The sequence below is a fragment of the Pangasianodon hypophthalmus genome, chromosome 3 (genome assembly GCF_027358585.1).
Source record: "Pangasianodon hypophthalmus isolate fPanHyp1 chromosome 3, fPanHyp1.pri, whole genome shotgun sequence".
Taxonomy (NCBI): Eukaryota; Metazoa; Chordata; class Actinopteri; order Siluriformes; family Pangasiidae; genus Pangasianodon; species Pangasianodon hypophthalmus.
The window spans coordinates 13,830,213-13,846,762 of NC_069712.1; the positions used below are offsets into that span (position 1 = coordinate 13,830,213).

Genomic DNA, 16,550 nt, shown 5'->3' on the forward strand with positions numbered 1-16,550 from the left:
CATCTGGTATTTATTTTCTAATATACTTGATAGTAGACAGTAATTGTATTTTTTTGCTCTGCATTTAACCAGTAGTGCTATGTCTTAGCTAATGAGTCTCTTACCACACTTACCCTTTCCATAGAGTATTTAGCCCCACAGCAGCAAATTAGATTTTTGAGCCTTAATGTGCAGCTACATCTATAATACATGAAATAAATTATTTAATATGATTGTATAGTATACATATCATGCTAAGGACTCCAAATCATAATGTAAATCTTCTGATTATTATTTACAAGGAATCTATAATCAATGATACATTACAGCATGTCTCACTACTAGCATCTGTGTCATGCACTCATACACTGATAGTTAAAGTTTTCCTAGATAATAAAGTCATAACAGCAGCTCAGAGTAGCCCAGACATGCCATTGCCTGATTAGGAATCAACATAGTAAACAATACTGCACACCCATTGTAAGAAATTGTACAAGCAACAAAATCTATTATTCAATACAATTTATTCAATTCACTAAGTTAAATTGTATTCAAATTGTATGGAATTGTAGTGCAAAATTCTCCAAGGTACTTCAACCTTAGTACCTTATCAGACTCAAAAATCTGGTATAATTAGGATAACATAAGAGAAGAATATTAGCTGGAATTGATTATGATGATGAGTCTAATAATTAAGACGATACACTTATATTTATGTTGCTTTGATTGATTCAGTAGTGTTTGAACTAAGAGTGTTGATAAAAAGGTGTTACCTGGACAGAAAAGGTACAGAGGCCCAAATTAAGGCCAAAAGGACTAGAACAAGAGCAGCTACCCACAAAGCTGTGAAAATAAATAAATAAATATTGATTGTCTCAGTTTCAAAAGTTGAAATATTTGGCTAATGTGATTATTTTATAAAAACACAATAGACTGGCTTCCTATGTTTAACATACATTTATTATTACATTTACAAAGATTTTTATAGTATGTTCAACGCATGAGTGGAAAATACCTGAGTAACTATACTTCATTACATACTTATATTTATAATTCACTTGATTATTATTGAAATGCAATATTTATACTCTTAATTACAAGAAATAAACTTACTTTTTTACTTCTTAGATTTTTATTTAGACCTCCAAAGTACTCATTATAAATCAGAAAAGTCTCTTCTTCTCTCATCCAACCAGTGACTGTATGCTATATAGTGGGGTCCAAAAGTCTGAGACCACATTGAAAATCTGGGATTTTTTTTTATTTACAATTGTAAATAAACAGAAGGTTTTAGAATTCTGCAATATTTAAAACAAAGAAAGTAAAAGTTCAATATCTTGAATATTTAATATTCAAGATTCTGCACTATATCTAGATCCCTATTTAAATGTATGCAAATTTGTGATATTGACCATGTTAACTGCTTTGTACAAATGGTCAGATTTTCCTCATGCCTAATCTCTTCAGTTGAAACTCTCTCTTCTATATGTATTCAGACGACACTCTGATGGATTTGATCTAAAATGGATCATAAGTTTTTGCACAAACCTGGGGAGTCCATGCCAGCTAAAGTGCACACTGTCATTAAAGCAGAAAGGAGATACACAAAGTACAAAGAAATATTTCAAAGATTCTACTTTTCACTCAAGTTGTTTTCAATAATATTACTTGATGAAAATTGTTGTATTAGATTATAAATGAATGCAATATATAAGTATTTTCACTAGTGATCTCAGACTTTTGGACCCCACTGTACATCACCTGAATGGGCTCAGATAAGCATCCAGTCATTTCAGTTTAGCAGCCTATGTTCATAACAATAAAAATTAAAAAATAAACTATCAACAATCATGCCAATCTGTCACCTGCGGTGACCTTCTCATGCTAATTAATGTAGTTAGCACTATAGTTATCTTTGTGCATATGAAGTAATGGATATACCACCAGACTACAGTATCAAACTTGAGGAGGAACGCCTCTGGCTCTACCTCAGTAAAATGTTTCAATATGCTGGAGTAAATAAAGACTCACAAAATATAGCATCTTCCTAGAACTCTATCTAATTTGAAAAAAACATGCTGAGGTAAGTTTTGATAATTTGCTAACTATAACTGGTGATAGTTAACTAGGTTGGTCTATATTCTTTACTAATTACAGTTTAGACTAGCATCGATTCCAGTAGCTAACATAACTTGGCTAGACAGCAACTAAATTCTAGCTAATTGTAAATATTGGATATTAACAAACTACGTAGCATTAGTCATGCATGTGACCACATTACAAAGACTGAATGATGTTTTCAGTCAAAACGGTGCAGGTGCTTTAAAACAAATATACCTTGTTACAGTTTTAATTTCAAGCTAATTTCATCAGTTAAAAGCATTTACTTTTACCTTTTCAATGCTTGAGTACATTTAAAAGTAGCAACCTTTTTTCTTTCACATGAGTACATTTTTGGTTGGATACTTCCGCTTTTAATTGAGAAAGATTTTAACATATTATCTATACTTTCACTTAAGTATAATTTCTCCAAACTTTTTCAATCCCTGGTTTAGTGCTGCTGCTAATAATGTACAAGTTAAACTTGTTATTAAATATGTAGTTTATTAGGATTCAATATTAATGGGAAGAAATCATTTCAAGTTGTGGTTTAAAAGGAATCTTGTGTGTTGGGGGTCTGTTGGACCATACATGAATCAATACTAGAAAAACAACAATATTCTAATTCAGGATGCAAAAGACCTTATATTCACCACTGTGCCACAGTGTATTTTTCAGCTAGGTTTTGGCACTGATTCCTCCTACTCAAAACCACTTAGACACATGAAAGTACCATTAAAACACCAGTTTTTAAATTTAATTTCTACCTAACTATTTGGAGTGAAAAAAAAGTGACATGCCTTTGAGCCTTACATTTACATGCCTACATGATTTCATGATTCTTACGGGCAGGGTTGAAACTCAATCACTCTGTATCGCAGGGAGACTCTCAAGAGCCCAATAGTTTCCCGTTGCATAGCACAAAAAACAACTTGTCACTGCAAAATCAATCTGTGCAACCAAAACCCTGGATCACCAGTAACAGAGTGTGGAGGGGAATTTTTTTCAGTGCATGATGGAACACATGACATAGTCTGCCAGAAGGTATCATCTATGATAAAGGTTCCAGAAGAAAAAGTGAAACACTGGCAACCACCAAAGGTACAAGGGGAGGCGTTTGTGTGGAAAAACAAACACTGAAATGGCCGTTCAATCAGCAAGTAAATACACACCATGACACAAAAGCAGTGATGTTCTGAAGCTCTGTCGGGATGACTGAGTTGAAGGACTACTATACCATGACCAGGAAATTAATCGACACTAACTGCATGTTTAAACTATAACTATTTCAGTGTGTCTACAAATAGATAGAAATTAATCGTCTACCCAGTGATAGGGTTGCAAATAAACAATGTCCTCATATATTAACGAAAATCCTAAAGATTATTTTGCCAAGAGTGTTTTTATTAGTTAATTAATGTATTTTTTAAAGAAGATCACTGACATCATTTTGTGACTTTCACAGAATTTTTTTAGTAAAGTCTATATGGCCTGACAAAGACCAAATGAAGCACTTGTAATGTCTGTTCACAACGCTACACAAGTCATGTACTGATTCTGAAGAATAAGACAATAACACTTAAATAGGCATTTGAATAATTCCTCTAATGAAACTTATCAAAAATTGATCACAATGACAGTAATAGAAAGCATTTAAAGCCTCTAATAGCTATTTCACAGAAAGTCTTTACAAGAAATGGTTATGAATACATCTGCTGGTGTGTCAGAGATCTTTAATGTTTTTTTTGTTTTTGTATATACAATAAAATAAAATTTTTGGTATAAAATAAATCTTCTGGCCACTTTTGTTTCGTTCTGACTACAATTAATGCATGCTACAAACATGCCAATCCTCGAAGCCATGACAGGCTTTTATGGTATTACAAATATACTAACATATTATTGACATTACATATAAAAGATGACTCGTTCTTATTAAAATTATTGCAAAAATATTCAGGTCTGTACACTCTCCTTGACTGTTTACTTCAACAAATTATGGTGACTTTGAAAAAAACACAGAAGTTCCATTTTAATATTTAGTGTAAGCATAATGGTGTCCAATGACACTGAAAGTACATATGTTCATTAGCTAAACCTCTGAGTGCCCCTGACCAGGATAAAGCGGTTACTGAAGATGAATGAATAAATACATGAATGACTAAGCCTCTGTTAATAACACTGATAAAAATAGTCTATGGGTCTGGCATAGTTCTGTTCAAGCCCCAATGTGCAATGGTCAGCTTCTTCCTGTGCTCTCTGCCTCCAGCCTGCTGATCACCAGGCCGATTACTTAAGCTGTGAGAGCCCACTGGAGCCTGCATATAATCACCGGACAGTGCAGCTAATGGAAGCTCATCATGTGGCCCAGAGTTTAGCAACACTGGCCATATATCTAGCAGATAATGGTTACTTACCCTTAAAGTCTGATCTACAACATAATCTGCACTATTGTAAAATAGACTCTGCATTATGGAGCATGGTGCTTTCAAAATCCCATTATGTCTTAATCCTCCTTGCTCCTCTAATGTATTTCCCACAATGCTCCTCTCATGGGGCATTTTCCAAAACAAACATGGCAGAAAAGCTTTTCTTTGAGCTGTTTTTGAAGAAAGGGGCAGCTTATTGAATCAATATTGCAGGGATCCGGCCCCTGGGATGCAAAAAAAGCACTTCTATGTAGAAAGTCTGGATCACAAGATACATGTTTCCATTCTGCTGACTCAATCAAGGTTTATACAGGTCAAAGAGAATCTTTGATTTGATTAAATCATAGGTAGCAATGGTTAAAGGGTTACTGTAAGATGTGTTTATATGTTATTGTACATCTGTTATACAACTACAGACATGTAAATCATATAATCTGAGGTGATGTGTGTATTGGCATAGGAGAAGGAGAGACCAATGTTCCCGCAGTAGAAGCCCATGGGCTAATTATACGGATATAAAATTAACTGACAAAAAGAAGACATACGTTTACATTCTTTTATACAATAATTCAAGTAGTTCATACTTACGTTGGTAAGTGCTATGTGGAAACTTATCCAGAGAAATATGGCAGGTTACATCAAGTGCATCTCTAGGTGTGACCCAAAGAGAATAATGTCCTGCCTCTTCAAATAGATAGCTTATGCTGGAATGTTGGAAAAGGAAATGTTAATAATAACTATGAGGAAGACGGATAGTTGCGCTCAAATGAGACAAATGTGTCTTCTGGTGTGTGAACTATGATAAATGACATCCAGAATTTTACTATGACTGTGATAAGTGACAAATCAAAAATTACACTATATTAGAATTTATTACATTTTAAATCTGGTTACATCTGTGTTGAAATATTTCAGATATATGGGTATGTGCATTTTTTACATAGTATACACTGTCGTAACATTTTCCATGACTCATAGACATAACATTTAAAATATTGTCAATAAATAATTATGTCTTATAGACATGCATATAATGAATTGCATAAGTCATTATATATCATTATTAATAATACTAAATGTCCTATATATATACAGTATATGGCCAAAAGTATGTGGACACCTAACCAATCACATCCATGTGCATGTTAAACATCCCATTCCCCCTTTTTGCTGCCATAACAGCCTTCATTTTTCAGGGAAGTCTTTCCATTAGAGTTTTGGAACTTGTCTGTGGGAATACTTCCAGTGAAGGGAAATCTTAATTGACTCAAAGACATTCTACATAATTGTACTTCCAAATTTGCGGCAACAGTTTGGGGAAGACTGACATATGGCTGTGATGGTCAGGTGTCCACATAATTATGGCTATATAGTGTACCATATTATGAAACAAACTTTGGTCTGTCTTAAGAAATAAATCATTAAAAACAAATAAGTCCTTTAAATTGTAAGTTTAACAATCTGACACTGTTTAATCCATTCAACTCACAGGCTATTGTTCAGTCATTCAACTTAAAGCATATTATTCAGCAACTACTATAATTTATACAGTAATTTTTTACAGTAAATTGTCTTATGCCATTATGGCATAAGCATGGCATGTAACATGTTATTTAACATATTATGTATACAGGAATTGCAAATGTTAGTCATAAACTCACTTATTAACCTCTGAACCTTAAGATGGCAAGTAAGGAAAGCTTTTATTTTATTGTATGGTGTAGAGATAAGTCTCAGCATTCATGAGGCTTGAGGGAGCCATCTAGAGCCTGAAAGTTAGAAATGCACTTCTTGACCACATTCTACCATCTCCTGTTTCATTCCAGAAATGTGTGTTACAAGCATGCATTGATCGCTCTGGGGATGACATACCAGCCGCCATGTTCATTGGAGGGGGAGGGTCAATCGATAGTGGCTCCATCTGGAAAGGGACCTCACTATTGATCTTTAAGAAGCACAAGACTAGACCCCAGCCCGGGGCCATGCAGTAAAGGCACAGCACCTCATCTTTTGCAACCAGATACCTGTTTAATATCCCCACCACCCTTTTAATAACAACCCCACATGGAATGCTGCAGTTCTGGGGACTCTTAGGCCAGGATTCTATATAAATACGGCTACTGAATCTTTGTGCTTAACATCCCAGGTTGAGTTTCTGTAGATATGTGTAGTGTTGATGTCTTAATGGCTCTTTTCTTTATTTTGAATGTCTGCTCCTGTTAACCCCGAATGGCAGCAAGATCAATAGCATGTGAGATATCCTCCAAAGGCCAGCACTCAGGACCTAGAGTCAGGTCAAATGCTGACACACTGTGGTCTGTGTAGGTTGAGAGATTGCAAATGGAGTCTTCTGCTGTTAAGGCTGTATATTCAGTCCATGTCAAGATGCTTCAGCCCACATAAATGGAATGAACCTGTCCATATGGACAGTGATTTATAGACAGGGATGTTGATGTTAAGTAATCCATCCAAATGGAAAAGGATCTTGCACTCAAGAACAAAAGGTGCATAATTTCAATTTTAATCCATTGCAGTTCAAACAGGAAATATTTAGACGTGAATTGGAAACAGACTGGATATTAGTGTACAGCTATAGTGTAACTTTACGTCTTACCTGCACAATGTGTTAGTGGCATTCACAGGTGAGGCTTTCAGAGTTAGAGTGAAAGGTGTGCTCAGCACCACAGACACATTTCCTGGTCCAACTTCCATGCTAGCCAAAGGTTGGTACAGACACTGCAGACATTGTGTGCATATTATTTCTATACAAATTAATCAGCCACAGACTTGTACTAGCTAGTAAAAGGTAGATGTAATATCCTTAATGTTATGGGGTTATGCTATATAATATTTAATATCCCTGTCTTTTGTTTTTCCTTTTTTTTTTTTTACTGTTCTAGGCATTAAATATTGTATTATGACTATTATTACTATTACTTTATTACTATTACTTATTATTTCCATTTACAGAATTTGGCAGATAAGTCCAGAGCTACTTTAAGAAGTGCTTTGCAGTGTATCATGAGCTGGTACAGCAACAAAAACTGTACAAGCTATTAGTGCTTCGTTTTCTTCTTCTTATTATTGCTGTTATTTTAATTTATTAATTAAGCAAATTGATATATAGATCATTATGAAAACTGAGTAATACAATTTCTAACTACCTGATAGCAGTAATCTGAGGTGTAGAGAACTTGAAGCCCGTAGGACATCTGATTACGGACTGTTAGTAACGCTTCATCCATTTTCAGTGTAGCTTCTACAAGTTAAAGGTGACAGTGCTATAAAAAGATCCAGATAAGTTGAATTTTCCTTACAATAATCATGTTGGCCTATATAGAATATACTTAACAACATGTACAGTTTTATTAATAATTTAAGTGAATTGGGGGAATAAATTTGTTGTTAATATTACGACTAACATAACAAAGCTCAATACAAATACTCATATGGCAAATTACCTCTGATATTGAAGAACTAAGAGAAATTCACTGATAAAAAAAAAAATTTCACTGATACTTTTTCATCTTTAACACTAGAACCGCCAGTGGTCACTGTATACCTAAAACCGCCAGCGGGTAAATTTTACCCACGCACATGACAGCTGTTTTGATATGGCTAAAGAACATATTATATCACTGTATTATGCCACTGTGTCCACAGAGAAGTGTCTAGAGTCATGAAATGATTATGTCTAGTCATCAACTATATTTTTGTCCTGTTGTTTTATGTTCAAGGCTTTTTTTATGCAGGGTACACTCATCGCTTTTCATAACGGTCAATATAAGCTAAACAACTCTGCACTGACAATGACAATTAGAAGGAAGTAAATACATATTTCACCCTCTGCTCACCGTCTGTAACTACACTATATTACCAAAAGTATTCGGTCACCCATCCAAATGATCAGAATCAGGTGTCCTAATCACTTGGCCTGGCCACAGGTGTATAAAATCAAGCACTTAGGCATGCAGACTGTTTTTACAAACATTTGTGAAAGAATGGGCCGCTCTCAGGAGCTCAGTGAATTCCAGCGTGGAACTGTCATAGGATGCCACCTGTGCAACAAATCCAGTCGTGAAATTTCCTCGCTCCTAAATATTCCACAGTCAACTGTCAGCTTTATCATAACAAAATGGAAGAGTTTGGGAACAACAGCAACTCAGCCACGAAGTGGTAGGCCACGTAAACTGACGGAGAGGGGTCAGCGGATGCTGAAGCGCATAGTGCAAAGAGGTCGTCGACTTTCTTCACAGTCAATTGCTACAGAGCTCCAAACTTCATGTGACCTTCAGATTAGCCCAAGTACAGTACACAGAGAGCTTCATGGAATGGGTTTCCATGGCCGAGCAGCTGCATCCAAGCCACACATCACCAAGTGCAATGCAAAGCGTCGGATGCAGTGGTGTAAAGCACGCCACCACTGGACTCTAGAGCAGTGGAGACGCGTTCTCTGGAGTGATGAATCACGCTTTTCCATCTGGCAATCTGATGGACGAGTCTGGGTTTGGAGGTTGCCAGGAGAACGGTACATTTCGGACTGCATTGTGCTGAGTGTGAAATTTGGTGGAGGAGGAATTATGGTGTGGGGTTGTTTTTCAGGAGTTGGGCTTGGCCCCTTAGTTCCAGTGAAAGGAACTTTGAATGCTTCAGGATACCAAAACATTTTGGACAATTCCATGCTCCCAACCTTGTGGGAACAGTTTGGAGCGGGCCCCTTCCTCTTCCAACATGACTGTGCACCAGTGCACAAAGCAAGGTCCATAAAGACATGGATGACAGAGTCTGGTGTGGATGAACTTGACTGGCCTGCACAGAGTCCTGACCTGAACCCGATAGAACACCTTTGGGATGAATTAGAGCGGAGACTGAGAGCCAGGCCTTCTCGACCAACATCAGTGTGTGACCTCACCAATGCGCTTTTGGAAGAATGGTCAAAAATTCCTATAAACACACTCCTCAACCTTGTGGACAGCCTTCCCAGAAGAGTTGAAGCTGTAATAGCTGCAAAAGGTGGACCGACATCATATTGAACCCTATGGGTTAGGAATGGGATGGCACTTAAGTTCATATGTGAGTCAAGGCAGGTGACCGAATACTTTTGGTAATATAGTGTATTTTAGTAATCCTGTCCTGAAGAAATAAAAAATGAGTTCTAGCCTTTTGTAATTTATGGCAAAAAAGGAGCAGTTGTTAAAAATAAATGTGAGCCATGTTGACATCTACAGGACTAACACAACTCTCCAAAACATGGTGCATGCTCAGACCACTAGCAGAACATCTTTTCTTGACAATCTTACAGATAAAGTTCTTGGTGCTATGATAAAACATATATGGAAAAACATATAGCTCTCCAGCATAACAACCATAAATTAAAACTTACAACGCACTGAAATTCCAGAACAATTTAAATGTCACAAATAATTCATTTTCAAATTCCTAAATTGTATGCTACCTGTGTTTATGATCATCTCACACTGTCCTGTTGTGAGAAGAATAATATAGAAAATGTGTCTCAGGCTGCAGATCTCCATAGTCAGCTGAAAACCTGCTTCTCTAATGAACTCATTTATTGTAGGCTACAAAAGATATAAACAAAGAGTTCAAAGGGCACAGGGGTGTGTTGGATATTTCCCAAGATGGTTATGGCACTGTTCCAGTCATTTCTGATTTTAAACAGGGCTGCCAGCTCTCATGCTTTTAGCATATGAGTCAGCTTTCACATCCTGTCTTAGTATCACGTCAACCAAACACACATGTACGTGCAGGTGCAGGAGCTCTGAGTGCTTGTCAGACCCCCCTTTCACTATAACTGAATATTTTAGACAATGAATTTAAAAGAGTTGTAAAGGTTCAGTGTTTAAGATTTTGAGCTAGTAATTGCTCAGAGGTTTGTGATAGAGGCTCCTAACCTTCAACTGCTCAGTTGCATTAATTGTGTCCTGTCTCAGTAGTAAAACACTTTAGATAAAAGCATCTCCTAAATGAATACATATTCTTCCTTCCTTGCTTGTGTATACTATTCATGTGATATATAATAAAATAAGCTTAGAATCTATACACCACCACACTGCTAGACCGTCAAGACACAGACAACAGTGTAGATTCAATTTTTTTTTTCATCTGAGCACCTTCCCCTGGCTTGAATACTCCCTGCATGTCATTTCATGCTTGATCATGAAGACAATATAACTGTTCCCTGATGAAGCAAATTATCTTGCTTTCCAAGACCAAGACATAACAGAAACTATCACAATAGAAACTCTCAACGTTCTATATGTCTTTGACAGCAAATCCTGTCCTGTTCCACTTAATATAGAAACACATTAAATCACTGCTGTTAAAGGCAAGTGAGAGTCAGAGCCAGTAAAGGCGAGTCAGAGCAAAATACAATCTTCATTAAAAACTTCACCTAAAAACCAAAATGACTGTATGCTGTGGCATTCTATTAAATCAATCAGGACCTGACAATTCTAATAGTTTTAACTAGTCTGCACATCAGACAAGTTTATATATTCTATAAGTCAAGGCAGAACCTTTACATTACCCCCATTCCCGAGTATGTTGGATTTCACATAAACATTTCAATACCAAAACTTCCCAAACCCTCTTCACTGCTTTGAAAGTCCAATCCATGCCAAATGCAATAAAATATATGACATAATACAAGTACTGACCTATTACAAACATGTGGTTTCTTTAAATAGACTCTTTTTTTTAAACCAAGGGCTTAAGGTCTCCTATATTACATATATGGTAGAATAAACATTTCCATGGGTGGTGTCTAAGGGTCATCCTATGACATTCAGTTTTAGGTGTTGTTCTCTATAACACTACAATGGAGACAGCAAAGATATGCATGTATTTTAATGGCAGTAACATTATAGTTTATAAGACATAAGTTACACACAAACCAAGGCCTGCTCTGTATCTAATTTAGTCAACTTAAAGAATGTGTGGCATACTCGCCAAACTTTTAATGTTCAATTACTGTGCATATAATAACAACGAATGAATAAATTAATTATATATTTATATAATTCAGGTCATTTGAAACTTTGTAAAGGACTGCATTTGTTCTGTGGATCACCTGCTGAATAGACCTGAAGGAATATTGTCATTTTCAAAGCTGTAGTGTAATTCAAACATTCAATCCACTTACAGCTAGTCAGGTCTACTGCAAACTGGACAAATATCAGTTAAAATATCAAAGAAAAACAGGCCCTGTATTTTTCAGGGCTGTCCTATTTATATACAACAGATTCAGAGCATGATGTGAAGGTGAAGAAGTAAAGACATTTACTCTACAGAAAAGTTTATTTAGTCCTTGAGATCCAGCACAGTTTGATGATGTCTCTGGTCAAAAACACTCTAACTAGCCCAGGATCATAATTATGTGAGAAAACTGTACTGAAAGAAGGCATAACTTATCTAATAGGAATAAGGAGGCATGCATTGTTCTCTGGTTTCTAGTTCTAGTCTCAATTGCTGCTGATTGTGCATTTTGGAGAAAATCTTAATTTGAATTCAAGTCAATGAGCTAAATTTGGCCTCTCCAAGATGGCGGCACGGTTGACGTCTCTAGTTTAATTCACAGAGGCATCTACGTCTACGCCTCCAGTAATGACTGTTTATAAGTCGTCGTTTTTCAGTACTACACTTTGGAACAAACCTGCAAATGGCTGCCGCGTCCCTTCAAGGACCTTTGCGTAGAGTTCAGTTATTTGGTTTGCAGAGAGGATGCATCAGCTAGGCTTCTTCCGCCCTGCCTGAGCGCTCTTTTCATCGTCGGCGTGCGGCGCTGCAGCTGGACTGTAAGCTACTTGCTGCTTGTGCTTGTTAGTAACTGTTTATTTTCCCTATCTGTATTGTGATAAGCCCCGCCTCCTGTTGTCGAGTTAGTCGTAAGTGGCGAATGGACATGAGAGGCTGCGTGTAAATATCGTATGTTAGCCAATCGTAGCTCAGGAGGCGGGGTTTGTGGAAATACGGGTATGGGGACGTGTTTAATTCAGAGCAGGAGAGACAGAGAGGCAGGAAAGCAGTACTGCTCAGAGAAAACATGGTAAGTACATCGCTGACACTTATTATCCTACAACTTCAGTTATTATATTAAGCTATGCATTGCTTATAGTGTGCTGTTTGGCGCTTTTTTAGTGAAACTAAACAGGAAACGATGTGTTCCACCTGTTGCTGTTGTGTCTCTGCTAGGCTGTGTATGCAGAATTGATTTACTTTCTATCAAAAAGTGTACAGTAAGGTTTTCCAGCCTGTCTATCACATGCTGCTCTCACAGTATAACATTTTCAGACATGCTTTGTGTGTCTAATTTTTCATGAGTTGCACATGTGTGTGATCAGCGCTCATGTCTTTAGGTGCAGGACGCCTGAAATACGTCACAGGTTATCTTGTTGCTAAGAGACGTGTTGATTGATGGGTGACGGTGTTATCAGCTTCATTGTGTCACAGTTTGCTGTGAAGCGCAACACGCTTCATACACACACACACACAGGAAAGTGCTGATGCTACTCATTCACTCACAGAGTAGCACAGTCTACTTCATTACAGAGAAAATGCCACTGATTACATCATGTTTACTAAGTCATGATATAATTGGTCATGATGCATCAATGCTCTTTTAACTATAGGAATCAGTTAAAGTGGCTTGATTTGGTCATACATTATGTATACCACCAGGTTTGACCCTGCAAACATATCATTAATTATTATCATGAATGCAAAATCCATGATAGATATTAACTACTTCATCATGGAAGCCTAATTCTAATTCTGAGATATTTTTCTACTGTGGGTAATTTTTCAGAAAGCTTTTATCTTAAAAGAAAAAACAAAACAAAACATTAATCTGCTTTCTTGCTGTACCCTTTGAAAGTAGGATTAAGTGTTAAACTCGAGATCTTGTGGGCCTCCTGTAAGGCATTTGAAAGGGAAAGGGTTAAATAACTCAATGTGACCTCCAGTGAAACATGGTGAAAGCTCCTAAAACTGGAAAGCAAGTCATCATTGCATCCAGATGGCCTCCACTGCAACCAATCACAGAGCGCCTTTACGAAACGTCCCCCTGCTGAATACCTGTAACTCTTGCATTGCTGTTTAAGTTTTAGTAATGTAAAATGTTTAGTCATGTAAATGTATTTTTTAGTAATATAGAATGTAACTCTTTATTTATATTTATTAACATATATTTTGTAATAATATATGCCATGCACATAACATGTCATTAGAGACAACATACTGTATGGTTTGAAATTAGTTTGGTGTGTAACCTCAGGTAAAATGGATAAAGTGGCCGTTATTGTTTTTACTGTAATTGTTTTAGAATTCATTGTCTAATTATATATCAAATATATTACATTTATGGCAACACAGTAATGCAGCAGGTAGCCTCGCAGCTCTGGGATCCCAGGTTCAATCTTGAGCTCAGGTTACTGTCTATGTGGATTTTTACATGTTCTCCCCATGTCCCTGAGGGTTTCCTTGAGGTTTTCTGGTTTCCTGTTTTCTCTGGTTAGGTGGATTGGCTAAGATAAATTGCCCACAGATGTGAATAAGTGTGAATGTGTGTGTGCATGGTGCCCTGTGATGGACTGGCATTCCATCCAGGGTGTATTCCCGCCTCATGCCAAGTGTTCCTGGGATAGGCTCAGGATCCACCTCACCCCTGACCAAGATAAAGCGATTACTGAAGATGAATGAATGAAAATTACATTTATGACATTTGACCAAAGTTCTTATCTAGAATGGTTTGCAGAAGTTATTGGGGTCCTTCTTGAAAAAAAAACAAACAAACATATCCTTGTGCTAGAGTATATTGGCCTGAGTTTAAAGACACCAACATGACACTGCCTGCTACATAAATAAACACGTAAGAAAATTTTTTATTAGTCTTTTTGTATCTTGGTGCGTCTAAGTCTAATCATACGGGAGTGAAGGACTAACTAAAGCACAGCTTAATGTGTCTGTTGTAACTACACAGGCTGGTAAGATTCAGGTTCTGACTTTGGACGAGAGAGAGCAGCTCCTCCCGATGCTCCGCAACGCACAGTGGGCTGAAGTGGTGGGCAGGGATGCCCTCTATAAAGAGTTTGTTTTCAAAGACTTTAACCAGGTGAGCATCCACATAAAACTAGTTACTACTCTTCTCTCATTGGCATTGAGAGCACAGTGTATGTGCTGCGTGTAAAACATCAAAATCTTTTCACACAAATGGCATCATTCTAGACGAATAATATGAATGACATTCTCTCCTAGGCCTTTGGGTTCATGTCTAGAGTAGCACTACAGGCTGAGAAAATGGACCATCATCCCGAGTGGTTCAATGTTTACAATAAGGTATATGAGTACTATTAAATTAAGCATTTTCATGCTCATCATGAGCAATGAAAATTCATTTAACAGTTTGTCAGTAACACCACCCCCTCTTTCTCTTTGCCAGGTTCACATCACTCTCAGCACACACGAGTGTGGAGGACTGTCTAAGCGCGACATTACTCTTGCTACTTTCATTGATCAAGTCTCAGTGTTGTGAAGATGACTCTCTTTCTGTTTCTGTTTCAGAAACAGACCAGGCCCCTTAGGTCTCACATTGCTGAATTAAATGCATTTATTGGGTGGTGTTTCCAGATACAAACTAATCCAAACCCAAATTGAAAATCTTTAATAGCCTGTTACACAGTCAGTAAAAACACAGGATACACTATCTGTAAATTAATAATCCTATGGTGATAATAGAGCTATCTGTACAGGATGGTCTCGGGTCTTCTGGCTGTAACCCAGTATCTTCTGTTCTGAAAAATATTGTGCCTTTATTTTTTATTCAGCGTGCAGAGGGTATTGCTGTCCTTACAAATTGGTAGAGTGTCTCAACAATTGTGAAGCCTTCCACTGTTTCCAAAATAAAGCAGAGCTTTTGACCCAGTGATTGTGAATTTATACTGCATATCTGCACACACAATAGTTTGCCCAATCTTTTCTCATACTTTCTACACAAAAAATATGCAAAGCAGATGGCATGAGAGAGTAATAGAGTTTGAACTGTTTACTGGGTGCAGCCGTCACCCACATGCAGGGATTAAATTAGAAATCAAGGAATAGGAGCTCTACTTCAATGTGGAAATATTTCTGTTTCTGTGCTAAGGGCTTAATTTAACTAACCATAGTCAGGTGGTCAGGCCTTCCAATCTTTTTGGCAAAGATATATGATGCAATAAAGCTTTTAAACTAGCAAAATGAACACATTCAGCTTAAAATCATATGTATATGTATATTTTATAATGTATTTTTTGTACAATATACAGTATCTTACAACCTTTTTGAAACATTTCTCTATAAATCAGTGTGAAACTGTATCATATCATCAGTAACAGTATGCAATGCTGTGATTTATATCTGTCAGCTCAGCTCCACTTGTCATTCACATACAGCTCGGCTCCCCTGCGCGCTCTTCCAATTCAACACCTGCCCACATGCACCTTAATGTGGATCTGATCTATAAATGTGGCTCAGCAACTCACAAGATTCTTTAAGATGCTAATGGTTCCAGTTCTAGATTAAGAGGAGACCAGGGGTGGGCGATATGACAAAAACATTATACCTGAAGACCAGAAGATGTATGATGCTCGATTTTCATCATGAAATACAAACCGCCAAAAGAACAGTGTTACATTAAAAAAACCCTGAAGTTCAATGATATGTTTATTAGATGTATACAAAAATATTTATTAAAACTCTGAACATGAGGGCAAAAATGTACAAAAATTTTAATCTAATCTGCTACTTCCAATCAGAGTTTATAATTGTTATAAAAAGACTTCATGCAAGGTTTCATGCAATAGCTCCTGGAATTATAATGGTGATATATTATGTCACAAATCAATATCATACTGGCATATTGCCCAGCCCTAGTGGAGACACATGGATCTGCAACATTCACTCAACAGAGAGGCTTATTATTATTATTATTATTATTATTATTATTATTATTATTTTCCATGCGGAGTCTTACCCATGCTTATTTCAGCG

General features: G+C 36.8%; 2 protein-coding genes across 10 annotated transcripts in view; one reads left to right on the top strand and one right to left on the bottom strand.

Annotated features, from left to right (window-relative positions):
* Positions 1-12,339, bottom strand: part of si:dkey-192p21.6 (uncharacterized protein LOC565246 homolog) — a 33,900-nt gene extending 21,561 nt beyond the window's left edge. The window contains exons 1-6 of one of the 9 annotated variants that reach the window (XM_053232518.1): positions 12,181-12,339; positions 7,673-7,767; positions 7,123-7,244; positions 5,097-5,212; positions 753-822; positions 105-180 (exon numbers count right to left, since the gene is read on the bottom strand). In XM_053232518.1, the coding sequence (XP_053088493.1) occupies positions 105-180; positions 753-822; positions 5,097-5,212; positions 7,123-7,244; positions 7,673-7,753 (465 nt within the window). In that variant the 5' untranslated portion in view covers positions 7,754-7,767; positions 12,181-12,339. Of the gene's footprint in view, positions 1-104; positions 181-752; positions 823-5,096; positions 5,213-7,122; positions 7,245-7,672; positions 7,790-9,963; positions 10,411-12,180 lie in introns of those variants that run through there. The other 8 variants (XM_053232519.1, XM_053232516.1, XM_053232515.1 and 5 more) reach the window with 8 other exon arrangements.
* An 87-nt stretch (positions 12,340-12,426) lies between these two features.
* Positions 12,427-15,450, top strand: pcbd1 (pterin-4 alpha-carbinolamine dehydratase/dimerization cofactor of hepatocyte nuclear factor 1 alpha). The gene is made up of 4 exons (XM_026935703.3): positions 12,427-12,573; positions 14,506-14,637; positions 14,781-14,861; positions 14,965-15,450. Exons 1-4 carry the CDS (start codon positions 12,571-12,573, stop codon positions 15,055-15,057), a joined length of 309 nt encoding a protein of 102 aa, XP_026791504.1. The 5' UTR covers positions 12,427-12,570; the 3' UTR covers positions 15,058-15,450.
* The last annotated feature ends 1,100 nt before the right edge of the window (positions 15,451-16,550 follow it).

Excerpts from the sequence above, each read along its gene's own strand:
- pcbd1 (XM_026935703.3), top strand. Across the intron at positions 14,638-14,780 it reads TTTTCAAAGACTTTAACCAG|GCCTTTGGGTTCATGTCTAG; the intron begins GTGAGCATCCAC and ends ATTCTCTCCTAG. Across the intron at positions 14,862-14,964 it reads GGTTCAATGTTTACAATAAG|GTTCACATCACTCTCAGCAC; the intron begins GTATATGAGTAC and ends TCTCTTTGCCAG.